Consider the following 13621-nt stretch of genomic DNA (forward strand, 5'->3'; position numbering starts at 1 on the left):
CACCACTTACTAACTGTGTGACCTAGTTGAAGTTACTTGCCCTCTCCGAGGCTTCGTTTCTTTATCTGTAAAATGGGGTCGAGACCTTGACCTCAGTGGGCTGGTAAATGAGATGAGGGCTCGGCACACAGGTGGTTATGGTCAATGCTGATGGGGGAGGCATCTGAGAGCAGGGATTGGGGCTAATGGGAACCGCAGGCCCTGGCCCGCTCCCACCCACACCCCTGCACCTTCGTGGCACCCACCTTCCGGCCCTTCTCGTTGTTGGGCAGATAGCAGTGGCGTGGGAAGCCTCTTGCGGTGAACTTCTTGCCTGGGTTGGGGTGCTCCGGGCCCTGTGGGGAGCGGGAGCAGGGCTTGAACAGGGGACAGGGGTGGGGGCCTCTGGAGGGGTCAGAGGAGCAGGGTCGGGGGTCCGAGGGGGTGCACCTGGATGCCTGTGGGGATGTCGTAGACGATGCGGATGGTCTGGGTGTCGGCGAAGCCAGGCAGCGAGTGGGGGATAAGGTGGAACTCCATCTTCCCGGGCGGCTGAGTGCCCGTCTTCTCCCCGTAGATGGCCTTGCAGGTCGGGCACTGCAGGCTGCCATCCTGGGCGGGTGGGGGCTGGCGGTGAGGTCCCCAGGGGTCCCGGCCCCGCCCCCCCCCGCCTGCTCCCCCCCCACGGCCCCGCCCCGCCCACCTTGTTGCCATTGGAGTACATGGCCACGAGGCACAGCAGGTGGTACATGTGGCCGCAGCGGCCCAGGCGGCCCACCAACTCGGGCCGCACGCCCTTGTGCCGAAGCACACCCTCGTAGCCAGAGGCTGTGACCAGCCGCTCCATGCAGATGGTGCAGTCCTGGGGGCAGAAGGGGAGACTGAGCACTGGGGGGGGCGGACACCCCCACTCAGCACTGCCCCTCAGCGGGAGCCAGGCCCCCAGGCCACCAAACCACCCCGCTTGCTGGCACCCATCTGTCAAAAGGAGACGGCACCCCAGGTACTGAGTTCAGATGTATGGCAGCGGCTCCCTCACACCCCTCCAGGGGGATGACAGGCTTAACTATCAAAAGGAAAACTTGAACACGTCTGGTGGAAAATATGGGTGAAAATAAGATACGAAAACTGTCGACCATCCTAAGATTGATAAATATGATTCTTTTCAACTTAAGCATTTCTGTTCATCAAAAGTCATGTAAAGAAAGTGAGAAGACAACCCACACACTGGGAGAAGAGGCTGTTAACACACAGAACCGCAAGGAATTCACATCGTGGGAGGGGAGCAGTCAGGCCTGGACCCCCCCATGCCCCCGGGGCTTACCTCATCAGGCGGGTTCTTCACCTTCTGCATGTACCTTCGCACCACATTCTCGGGGTTCTTACCTGCAAGAACACAGCGGGGCGGGCCTGAGGGTCCCGAGTCTGCCCCTGAAGGCTTGGCTCAGGAGGGGTCAGGGGTCGGAGGGGTGGGGTCAGAAGCTTAGGGGCTGGCAGGAGGCCCACGTCAGGGGCTGCTGGAGGTCAGAGGTAATAGGAGTTGGTGGCGGATGGGGTCAGGGGCCGGGAGCTGAGCTCAGATGCAGGTGGGACGGTAAGTCTAAGAACCAACTGGAATTGAGGGGTCAGGGTGGCAGTCGAGGGTTAGTGGGGGTAACTCCAGGGTCGGGGGCCGCGCGGACGGCGTACTCTTCTTGAGGTGCTTCTTCTTGGTCTTGCGGCACACGCCGGGCACGCCAGGCACCGGCTTGACGTCGCTCTTGCTCACGGGCGGCGGGTGCAGGATGGGCTTGGGGGCCCGCGTCAGGCACACGGGCAGGCCGGCCGCGCACAGCAGGATCCCAGTCATCCCTGGGGGCGGGGTGGCAGCGGTCGGGGGTGGGGCGCCCGCCCAGGCCCCACCCACCCGGCCCTCCCGCCATTGGGTGGACACGTGGTGCCCCTCCCCAGACCCCGCCCACTAGGCTGAGCCAAGGGGCGGGCCTTCTGTGGGCCCCGCCCACCAGCTCGGGAAGGGGCGGAGTCACGGCCGACAGGTGCGGCTGCCTGCTGCGGGCCCCCCTTCCTTCCCGCCCTGGGCGGGACCTCACCTGCCAGGGCCGGGTGGACCGGCCCGGTTCCATTCAAGTTCTTCACCGGGAGCGCAGGGACCCTGAGGGGAGAGGAGAAGAGGCCGCAGGTGGACCCCACCCCCCACACTAAAGGATCCGGGGACCCCGTTAGCAATCTGGCTCTGGCTCCTGGGCATACTCAGACCCCTTTGGGCCTTTCCTGGTCACCTAGAATGACCACCAGGGAACTCCATCCTTACTCTGACATCCTTCTATTATGGGGTGGGGTGTGACCAGGACCTCTGGCCCTGTTATAACGGAATGGGTCCCTACACTTGGTACCGACTCTTCCCATCCGCAGCCGGCCTCCTTCGTAGGGAGAGCACTTCGGTTCCAACAGCTCCCTTTCATGGGCTGCTGTGCCCGAACCCCAACTATTAGTGATTTCGCCATTCTAGTGTCTCTCACAGTTTGCTACACAGAGTGCTAATCCCCATAAAAGGTTCCGGGAGAGGAGGATTCAGGGACCAGATAATTTAGGAAACACTTCACTGTCTCCCTTTTGGAAATTCACAACACACATGAGCATATTAAAGGCTCTGATAAGTCCTGCATAAGGAAATACGGTTAGCGATGGTACATCCAGGTCTTCCAAAGACATTTGATAATGACCTTTTTTCCCCTCCGGAGTATCTACTGATGTCAGTTCCTGTGCCTAAGGTATTGTCCCCTCTTCAAATGCAGAGGCCCGAGGAAAACGTAGCCTGCTTCCCCTCTTTGCCCTTCCCCTCAAAGAGCTGTGGCTTTTGGCATCAGCCAGAGCTGCTTTCACACCTCAGCTCGACCACTAACCAGCTGGGTGACACGCAGCAGGTGACCACACCTCTGCTAAGCCAGTTTCCCCATCCGTAAAATGGGGATAAGATGGAACCTTCCTCATGTTCGCTGTGAGGAGTCAATGAAATTCTCCACGTCAAGAGCCAAAGCACAATTTCTGGTGCCAAATGAAGACACGACGAGCATTAACCGTCCTCATCCCTGTCATCACTGCTGCCGTGTAATCCCGGCTGAGTAATTTCCCCTCTGCAGCTCGGCCCACTAAGTCAGGGTGTGAATTCTCTCCATCCTGGAGAGGAAACCACCAAAGTATTACAGTGCAAGTCACTTAACCCCTATGACCCTCAGTCTCCTCCTCTGTAAAATGGGGATAACAGTACCTCACCTATAGTGTTGCTGGAGGGCTGGCTGAGAAAGCCCACTCTGACCTGTACCGTGTGCCCGCCTGGGTCTCCACGGATCTCAGGGCTTGGTTATGAGGGGAACTGGTGTCCTGCTGCTGATGGGCACGGAACCCTGGATGGGTACGTTCCGACGAGGAGAAGGAGGGCGCAGCCTGGGGGCTGAGGGATGTGCCAGGAGGGGTGCAGGGAGGGTGGCGGCAGGGACAGCTGGGGAGGGAGCTGCTCCAGCCCCCCTTGCCCGGCCAGCGCCACCTGGTCACCGGCCCCCGGCAGGCGCAGTCGGCCCCAGGGAGCTGGCTGGGAAGCAGCTTCAAGCAAATGGTACACTTGGCAGGCTTGGGGGGACTGCGGTGGGTCCAGAAACATCCCCCCCCCCACCGGGAACATGCCCTGTATACACAGGCACACATCCACGTGGGGAACACGCCACACACACAAGTACACAGACACAGATATACACACGTACACATACAGACACACACACCACACCCCCGCCAGGAACACGTGATGGATAAAGGCGCACACAGGCACACACACACGCCGGAAGCCCCCTCTGCGTACAGATACAGACAGACACACGTATACTCGGAGACCATGCCGCACACATTTGCACGCAAACATACAAACACGGACGCACGCGCACCAGGGACGCACAGCATGAACACATACAGACACAGAGAGACACAGACAAGCCTCAGGGAACACATCCACACGAACATGCATAGATTCAGACACACACACTGCTGCAGAACAAACACGTACACACACCCTCCAGGAGCATGCCACACACAGAGATACATGTGCACACACTGCGAGGACATGCAATTGGACAAGAGAAGGCAGCTCGTGCAGAGCAGTGCAGCCCGGCCACAGCCACCCGTCCCCAGACACGCTTTGCTGTGGAAAAGCAGAGAGCAAATGTGGAGGGAATGCACCGCAGAGCCCCCAAGCACCGAGAACTCTGCAGCCTGCAAAGGGACCCCGCCACTCGCACATGGGGACACACGCGGACGCACTAGGACCCACACTCCCCCACACTGACAAACAGACGCTCAGCCGGGGAGGCCCACACTTTGCAGAGTCACACGCACAATGACACGCACTGCACACAGCCCCTCACTCTGGCTGCTCAGCAGCAGAGGCTGACCCCCGGTCAGCCGGGACTCTCCTCCCAGATGCCCCTGAGGAGACGGGGGGTCTGGAGCGGACATCAGAACCACTGACTACTTTGGTGGCCTGGAGTCACTGAACACAGCTCCTGAGGGAGGTGCAATGGGGGGGCAGCTACCCCCCAGGGCCTGGTCAGTTGAGGTGTGGGGGGAAGGTTCAGTGCCTCAGTTTCCCCATCTGTAACGGGGATAGAGTCTTGTGAGGGTTCAATGAATTAAAACATGTAAAGCTTATAGTTTGGTTGAGAGTGGACATGTCCTGATTTTCTGCTTCTAGCAGCTGGGACCCAAGAGATGAGGGCTGAGTATCCATTTGACCCTTCGCGGGGTCTGCATAATCCTCCAGAACCTTCCTGGGGGGGTATCACCACCCTAATCTCACCCCTCCCCATACTCTTACAGGAAAGCACAGAGGTATATACCTCTTCCCTGCCCTGTCCTTCAAAACACTTCTAGTGTAGACACACTGTTAAGGTCCTCAACATACCTAGGTCTCCCCACCCCCTTCTTTCCCTTCTGTCTCATAAGAAAGCATCCCTCCTTCTCCCCAGGGCTATCTTTAAAATGGGTGTAAAGAACACTATCTAGCGTGCATACCACCACTTCTTGGCTCCTACCTGTGGCAGACATCACTAATCCATCACCGTACCCTCAAGCCGAGCAGAATCCTCAGCAGCTCTCCAGGCTGTCTCTACCATTTAGTAAGGACAGTTTGCTACCCCAGGTCTTATGGTGCCCAAGCCTGGTCCAGCTTGTGGCCCTGGTCTGGCTGAGCCTTTGGGAGGGAGTTAGGCAACGGGGTACCCCAGAAAGGGAAGGTTTTAGCTCTCGGCTGCCTTACAATTTCTGGCACCCCTTAAAAACCACAGAGCCCTGGGTCCCAAGAGCCAGTCTTGCTCCTGGGAAGAGGGTTGAGTGGGGCGCGAGGGCGGGACTGCTTTTTATTTACCCTCAGCGAGCTGGGGGACAGCCCCGAGGCGGCTCCAGCCTCTCGCAATCGGCAGGCCCCCCGCGAGAACCCGAGGAGGCAGGGTTCCCACGACACCCGAGCGTGGGAGCCACCCAGCCCCCTTTTGATGTGGGGTGTGCTGTTTCCTCCGAGTCAGTGAGAACATCCTCCTGCCCTGGACAAGAGACCGCTGCCCGCAGGCCTCCCGGAAGGGGGGCCGGCCTCCACTCTCTGCACCACCCTCTCGGGGCCCAGCCTGGTACAGCTTCAGGGGAATCCTTCAGGCTCCCCTGGAATCTGCTCCGACCAGAACCAGACCCGGCTACCCCAGGGCAGGGATGGGTCCCGTTGCCATGCTGGTCTTCCTGCTGCCGTTCCCACCCTGCATCAGATCCTGCTCCCCTTCTGCCCTCAACCCCCCGTGGCTCCCACCTGGCTCAGAGTAAAATCCGACCTGCTTACTCTTCGCGACATAGCCAGCACCTCCCCCTTGAACTCCATTTCCCCTGCGCTCACCCCTCACCCACTCCACCCCAGTCACCCTGGTCTCCCTGCTGTTCCTCAAACATGCCAGGCACATTCCCACCCCAGGGCCTTCGCACTTGCTGAGCCCTCTCCCAGAATGCTCTTCCAACACATCCTCAAGCCTTGCTCCCTCCCTTTACACAGGTTTCTGCTCAAATGTCACCTCACCAGAGACCCTCCCCACCGCTCCACTCCAGAGAAGCCCCTGTCTTTGCCTTAGCTTACCTAACTGTTTTGTCACAGTACTAGTCACGACCTGCTATTCCAAGGTCTTCGGCATGACCAGGCCTTCCTGCCTGTGTGTCCTCATCTCCGACCCCCTCCCTCTCCCTACTCCAGACACAGCTGCTGTTGCTCCAGCGTGCTCAGCACGTCTCCTTTCAAGCCTGTGCACTGGCTGTGCCCTCCGCCCGAGGCTTCTCCCCCAGAGGCTGACGGTTCACTCAGGTCTCTGCGGCAGCGCCACGTCGTCGAGAGCCCTTCCCTGACCCCGGCGTTGGCACTCGTCTGTGACACACAGCAGATGGTCAACAAACACTGGCTGCACGAAGGCAGGAATGAGGAAGGAAGGCAGGAAGACTGGACTCTGCGGGGGTGTTCCGAGCAGATGACTCGTGTGCACATGCTCAGGCACGTTCTCCCCGTGCATCCTTTGCACACGTGCGAAGGGCGCCTTGAAGCCAACATCCCAGAGGAACACCCTCGGCAGCCCCGGGTCCCCGGAGGTCCTCTGCCACATTCATTCTAGAGTGAGCGTGCTCCGGGGCGTCCTGTGGGACAGCCCAGGTGGACTTCCTCTAGGAAATTCACCGAGACGCTCCCCATCCAATTCGGGGCAGAAATTCCACGGTGAGGTTTTGGGGAATCAGACATTTCACAGGACGGTCTAGGGGAACGAGCCGCTGGAGTCGGCCGCGGGGCGCTCTCGGCGGTCATGATTCCAAGTGCCCACGGTGTCCCCGACTCGGGGGCAGCGCTTCACCCCCTCACCTAGTCGTCCCAACAAGTCCGTGATTTCCCATTCTATGGAGAGGGAAACTGAGGCACAGAGAGGGGAAGTAACTTGTAGGAAGCAGTGGAGCCAGGATTTGAGCCCAGGCTGTCAGCCTCCAGGGTCTGTGCTCTGAGCCACGCTACGCTAAACCACCTCCTCTAGCCACGGTGCAGAGGCTGAGGCGGGAGGCTCTGACAGAGAAAAGTCTCCCCAGGATTAGTGTGGGCAAGGGGGATGGGTGTTGGGCTCTCCTTCCTGCCGAGGAAGAGCAAAGCAGAGATGCCTCGGACCTGCCCTGGCTGGAAGGCAATGTTCACAGGCAGGAGGAGACGATGCAGGGAGACTTGCCTACTTGCTGTTCCTCACGCTGTTCCCTGCCCTCTCCTGCCTGGGTACCTTCCCCACACCGTTCCCTCTGCCTGCCCATACTGTCCACTCCCAACTCACACCTGCCCCGTGAAGGCAGGTTCAAAGGTCGCTGTCCTCACGGGGCTTTTGTGATCTACCTCAAGCGAATTCATGGCCCTCCTTTTAAGTCCCCAGGGACTGTGGGAATCTTTTTCTGAGGACACACATTTTCTGTCTTGCTTTCTAGTTGTGTGGTTCCACTCCTCTCTCTTCCAGCAGATTGTGAGCCTCTGGAAACGTGTCTGAGCCAGCCTTGTGACCCTAGGATGGAGGATGAAACTCAGTGAAAACGGGTTCTCGGTAAGTACTGAATGGAGGCTTGAGCCAAATAAGAAACTGGTCTATGAAGAGGGGGAGACCTCTGTGGTCTCTTCAGAGGGGGGCCTGGCGTCCTTAGAAACAGCAATTCTAATACCAAATGTCCCCCCAGAAACAAGGCTGAAGCAGAGATGGCCATATGTGACACGCGTAGTCTCACTTCCTACCCAGCACCTGTGGCAGGCATCACCAATCAATTCAGCACTCCTTTCCACTAAGCCAAAATGCACCTTCAGAATCCTCCTCAACATGGTGCTCCAGGAAGTCAGGACCATTCAAGCAGAGATGGCAAATGAGATGAAATCTATTTGTCATTTATTTTGCAAATGATGGGACTGAAGCCCAGAGAGGGGAAGTGACTTCACTAAGGTCACCCAGCTGGTGAGCAGCACAGGAGGCACCGGGTCCTGGAGTTTCCCAGTCAGAGGCCAGGGCTGACCCCACCTGGCTGATCTGTGGGGCCACGTGTGGTGGAGCCAGCCGTCTGAGCCCTCCGGGCCCTGGAGGTGGGCTGAAGCCTGTGACCCGGACCCCGGAGCGGGGCCACATCAGGGGCTGTACAGCGGGTGCTCTGCCTGCTCCAGCCGCGGGGGTCCGTCACGGGGGCTCAGGACCCCAAGGAGGCAGGACGCCACGCTGACACTCTCATTAGGGCAGCTGCGTTTCCATTCCTCTGCTAACTCTGGCCTCCCTGTCCCCCGACCCCACACACACTCCGGGCAGGCCCCAGGCGTGTCACATTCTCTGATGATGCTTTCCACGTCCCCCAGTTGGCCTCAGCGCCCTCAGGATACCTGGCCCTCACCCCGAAGCCCCCTGGGGGGCCCCGGGATGCTCGGACCTCAGTCATTTCGGTCCGAGTGGGTGAAGGGGTGACAGAAGTGAGACTGCCATGTCACGGGGAGAAGGAAGTTGAACAGCACTTGGGGGGCCCTCGTGCTCCCGGGGCCTGCTCCTGTCACCTCTCCCCTTTCAGTGTCTACTCCACCTGTGCCTGGGGAACCAGCCTGGGGCCAGCCAAGTCCCCACCCGCAGCCCTCTGGGGAGCCCAGAAGGCTGAGGACATCACGGCCCGCTCTGGGGAGCCCGGGCGCCCCATGGGCCCAGAAAAACCCACAAGCCGTCAACGGCTGCTGTCTGGGGGCCTAGCTCACTTCCCCTTTCCTTGGTCTAGTGCCCTCACCTGCCTGGACAAGCCACTCAGCTTCTATGGGCCTCAGTTTCCCCTCTGTCCAACGGGACCTCTCACCCCTGGCCCCGTCCACTCCTAGGGATTAAAGGGGGCAGGAGTCCCCTAGAGGGACATTTTGAGGGGTGGTTGCCATTTAGGGGTCAGACTTCCCCAGAGCCCTGGGGGCTCAGCGTCACTCCCCTCCACCCTCCTCCCGCCTGGCGGCCCAGGGATGTGCAGGGCGAGCCAGACAGGGAGGGCTGGGCTGGCGGTTCCCACGGCCCGGGGCAGCCACGTGCAGACGGGAGCGCATGGTTGGCCTCCCAGGGAGCAGGGCAGGAAGTGCTTCAGGTCTGGGGGTGGGGGTGGGGGTGCTGGGTTTGACCTTGTGGTGAGGCGCCCGCCCCGGAGTGAGGGGGGAGGCAGAGCTGCAGCCACCGCACGCCAGCCAGCGAGGCCAGGGGAAGCGGGAGCGGGAGGCCAGAGCCCCGACAGGGACACGGCCAGGGCGACACTCTTCATGTTGTGCCTCTCAACACTTTTTTATTTTTGAAGCCATTAAACATAACACCTATTCCAGAACTGGAGAAACAAAATGTGGACGCTTTTAAGTAAAAACGTAAAATCACTGCTAGAAATTTAAAAGAAGAAGAAAAACACCCAAACACACACACGGCATCAAAGCCCACCTTCCCTGGCTCCTGCCTCCTGCGTCAGCCCCACCTGCCGTCTCTTCTCAGTACCCAGAGTGAACCTGTTACAACAAAGCCACGCCAGTCTCTCTGGCTCACAACCCCGCGGGCTCCGGTCGCACGCTGAGTAAAAGCCAAAGTCCTTACCACAGCCCTCAGGGCCCCACAGGACTGGCCTGATTTCATCTCTGACCCCTCTCCCACTGCTCACCCCCTGCAGCCTCCCCGGCCGCACTGGCCTCCTCAAACAGACCAGGCCCACTCCTGCCTCAGGGCCTTTGCACAAGCTGTTTCCTCTTCCCCCAGTTCTCCATGTGGCTTGCTTAACCTCCTTCAATCTTTGCTCAGCTGTTACCCTCTCAGGGAGGCCTCTTTATTTAAAATTACATCCCTCTCTTCACTCCCTACACCCCTTCTGTTCTTTTTTTCGTCCTCTGTAGCGGTTACTACTTTCCACCACCTTCTAGAATTTATTTATTTTGTTTCTTGTTTGTCTCCCAGTGGAACGTGAGCTCCAGGAGGGCAGGGACTGTCTGTCTGGTTCATAGCTGTGTCCCTAGGGCGCAAACAGCGCCTGGCACACAGTGGTCCCTCAATACATATGGATTGATTAATTAAAAAACAGATGAACGTGGGCTATAAAGAGGTAAAAAGAAACAGCAGGCTGCGGAAAAGCTGCCAGATGAAGGGGTAACGTCCTTAATGCAGAAGGAGCATCGCAAGTCAACAAGGAAGCAATAAACAGCCCAAGAGAAGGATCCGCCAAAGAAAGAAACAAGTAACTGGCAAAACAAGGACGCGCCGGTGGCGGGGCACAGGGGCGGGGCTCCGGCTCACTGAGAACCGGAGGTCTGAGGACTTAACCGGCATCTAGGGCACCGAGTGGGTCGGCCACGCCGCACAGCCTGATAGGGAGGGAGAGAGAAGCCCCTCTCCCACTGCCGGGGGTGTGAAGGGCGCACACTGAAAATGCAGCACCTCGACCTCCAGCCTCGGGCTGGACAAGGGCCTGTGTTGCCAGCCCCACTTCACAGGTGCAGAAACTGCGGACCAGAGAGGGCGATGAGCTCAGCTGGGGCCACACAGGGAGAGGAGACGCCGAGTCTGGGAGCAAACTCAGCTTCTGCAGGTTCATCCACTCCCTTGGGCGCCCCGAGACCCTGGCTGACGGGGGTTTTGAATCAGAGTCCTAATCCCGTAACCTCAAGCCAGGCCAGCCCTTCGGAGCCTCAGTTTCCTCATATGAGAAATGGGGATATAGGACCTGCCACCCTGGGTTTCTGTGGGAATTAGAGAGGCGAGGCACGCAGAAGCCGTGAAATGGAGCCTGGGACGCAGTGAACGCTCGGAAAATGGAAACAGGCCTGCAGCTGCCCACCCCCCCCCGCTCCCCCCCACCACGTGGGGTGGAAACTCTGAGTCTGGCTCCTCTGCCCCACAGCTGTGTTCCAAAGCGCTGGACGCTGCCCTCTCAGGAGACAGGGCGGATCCTCCCACCCCTCGTGTCCCCCAGGCCCCAGTTGCCAGCTGGCTGCCCGCCGCGCCACAGGGGCCAGTGGAAACAACCCCAGCAAGGGGGACACTCTGGCCCCGCTGGCTGTGTGGCCTTGAGCAAGTCAGTGCCCCTCTCTGGGCCTCCGTTGTGTTCCCACCCAGGGCTGAGATGAGGATGGGAGGTGAGAAGAGTGACGTCAGAGCCCTAAAGAGTCCACGCCTCCCTTGCACGCTGACCCTACAAGCGATTTTACATGCATTTGCGCGCCCATCAGCTTGGCGTCAGTGGTGGTGGTTTTAGCTGACTGGCAGATGGGGAAACTGAGGCTAGGGAGGCAAAGCCATGCACCCAAGTTCACCCAACTGGGAAAGGACAGAGGCAAGACTGGACTCTGGGTCTGTCTGAGTCCTGTGAGAGAGGGAGGTGGAGAGAAGGGAGCCGGGGAAGGGAGAGAGAGCTACTGGGAGGAGAAGAAAAGGCAGGAGAGAGGAGACAGACAGACAGAGACAGAGAGACTGAAAGAGAGACTGAAAGAGAGACCGAGACTCAGAGAGCTGAAAAAGGAGACTCCTAGAGACACTGTTATGGGTAAAAGTGGGTCCCTCCAGAACCCACATGCTGAAGTCCTAAGCCCGGTCCTCAGGGTCTTTGCAGAGGTGACTAAAATGACGTCACAGGGCGGGCCCTAACCAATGTGACAGGTGTCCTTATAAAGAGGAAATCTGGACACCATAAACACAGAGGCAGAGCGGCTGTGGGAAGGCCCATGAGGGTTCTGGGGTGTTGGGGACCAGGGTGGGGGTGGGGGGCCTGGCTCCTCAGAGACCCCATCCCTTTCCCCTCGTAGGCTGCACCCGCGCCTCAGTTGCCTTGGCAACGGGAAGCTTCAGCCTGGAGGAACCAGGGTCTACCACCCCCACCCTCCTCCCTCCTCTCCCCTCACCCAGCAGCAGACTCCATGGGTCCTGTGCCCACCTCCCACTCTGAGCCAGGGGTACTTTTAGCTGGGGTTCCTCACAGATGAGGGCTGGGGGGCCTCGACACAGGCTTGTCTGGCTGGGGGGGGTCCGTTAGAGGGGCAGAGGTGAGACTGGGCAGGGTATGCGTGGCTGGGGAGGGACGAGGGAGCACTTGTCAGTCCCCCACCCCCCTTTCCAGGCCAGTGTCTGGGCTCAGAGAAGGTCAGAGACAGCCCCCCGGGGGAGGAGGAGGGGCAGTGATGGAAAGTGGGTGGGGGGCACATGGCTGGGGAGAATGGAGTTCCCGCAGGCCAGAGGAGGACATGTTTAATGATCGGCACCCCCAGGGAGAAATCTTTCTTCCCCCCATAGCCCTCCTGAGCTCAAGCACACTCTATAGCTCCCCACTGCTGGCAGCGCCAAGCCCAGACTCCCTGGCTCTGTGTCCCCACCTGGGAAAAATCTCAGCCCGTACTGTTTCAGCAGGGAACCCCACCCCTGTGTGGTCTCCAGAACCTGCTGGATTTGTTGCCACTCCCAGCCCCTTGCACTTGCAGTGCCCCTGCCGCGAGGCCCTTCCCCTTCTGGCTGGCACCTCACTCTCCAGCCCTCCTCACACCTCTAGCCCTTCCCTGAACGTGCCATGTCTTTCAAGCCCCATTGAAGGTGCTGTTCCCTCCGCCTGGAACAGCCTTTCTCAGATCTGGTAACCTCCTCGGAGGCGTCTTCCCTGCCCACCCCGTTCCCTCTCGACAAACCACCCTGTGCCCCCTCCCCAGCACTTCCCTCTCTCTCCAGTGATTGTGTTCACTTACTCGTTTGCTCGCTACATGTCTGTCTCCTCGTCAGCCTGAACCCCGTTTGTCTTGCTCGGCTCTGTGATCACACACCCACAGTACAGATTTGGAGAATTAATACTGAGCAACAAAAGCTGAGTAATTCCTAGCCTGCTCTAAAACAGCAGCTTGCACAAATTTCATCAATGACTAAGAAATTAATCTCACCTGGCAATCCATTAAACACACGTAGAAATGAAGCAGAAGATTCACAGAACAATTCTTACTGTTACTGTGTACAATGCAGACCCATATTTCCTATTCTAGTCTATCCATTCCATTCCAAGAAAATTCTGGTTACAACCTTCTGATTTCGTAATCCACTAGTGGGTTATGATGCAGCCCAAGAGAGAAGGTTCTGGAATTCCTGCTGCTGAGGTCTCCGGAACTTTGCTGGTTCTGCCCCCTCCCACCCCCACTCCAGCCTGTCTCACTCCTCTTGTGGTTCTGAGGCTCTGCAGCCCTCCCTTTTCATAAGGGCGCCAGCATAGGTGCCACCTACGAGAAGTCATGATGAGCAGCCCCCGTCTTCCCCAGACGGGCGGGTTCCTCCTCCAACGCTTCCCCGACCTCCTCAGGCCTCCTCTCTGTTGGCACTGGGCCCGCCCCAGAGGAATGGCCTGGAGGAAAGGGGAGGGCGAGGCAGGCGGGTGGCAGCTGCTGGGGTCTTTCCCACGGAACGTTACAGCTCCTGCCCCCATCCCAACCCTCCTCCTGGATACGGGAAGTGGTCCTAACTGCCACTGCTGAACTACCGTGATGTGTAGACGCTGGTTCGCCTCCCTCACTGAGCGCCTCCTCATCAGTGAGCATCTCCACACAATGGGGAGTCCT

At 59.0% G+C, this 13621-nt stretch overlaps 1 protein-coding gene across 1 annotated transcript in view; it reads right to left on the minus strand.

Moving 5' to 3' along the window:
* Positions 1-13621, minus strand: part of DTX1 (deltex E3 ubiquitin ligase 1) — a 34423-nt gene that overhangs the window by 1604 nt on the left and 19198 nt on the right. Inside the window, exons 3-8 of the mRNA XM_087424188.1 lie at positions 2070-2131; positions 1669-1830; positions 1304-1365; positions 683-841; positions 430-591; positions 246-335 (exon numbers count right to left, since the gene is read on the minus strand). Of these exons, the coding sequence (XP_087280314.1) occupies positions 246-335; positions 430-591; positions 683-841; positions 1304-1365; positions 1669-1830; positions 2070-2131 (697 nt within the window). The remainder of the gene's footprint in view (positions 1-245; positions 336-429; positions 592-682; positions 842-1303; positions 1366-1668; positions 1831-2069; positions 2132-13621) is intronic.

Source organism: Ceratotherium simum, chromosome 35, assembly GCF_057802395.1.
Source record: "Ceratotherium simum simum isolate JZ-2026a chromosome 35, ASM5780239v1, whole genome shotgun sequence".
NCBI classification, from domain to species: domain Eukaryota; kingdom Metazoa; phylum Chordata; class Mammalia; order Perissodactyla; family Rhinocerotidae; genus Ceratotherium; species Ceratotherium simum.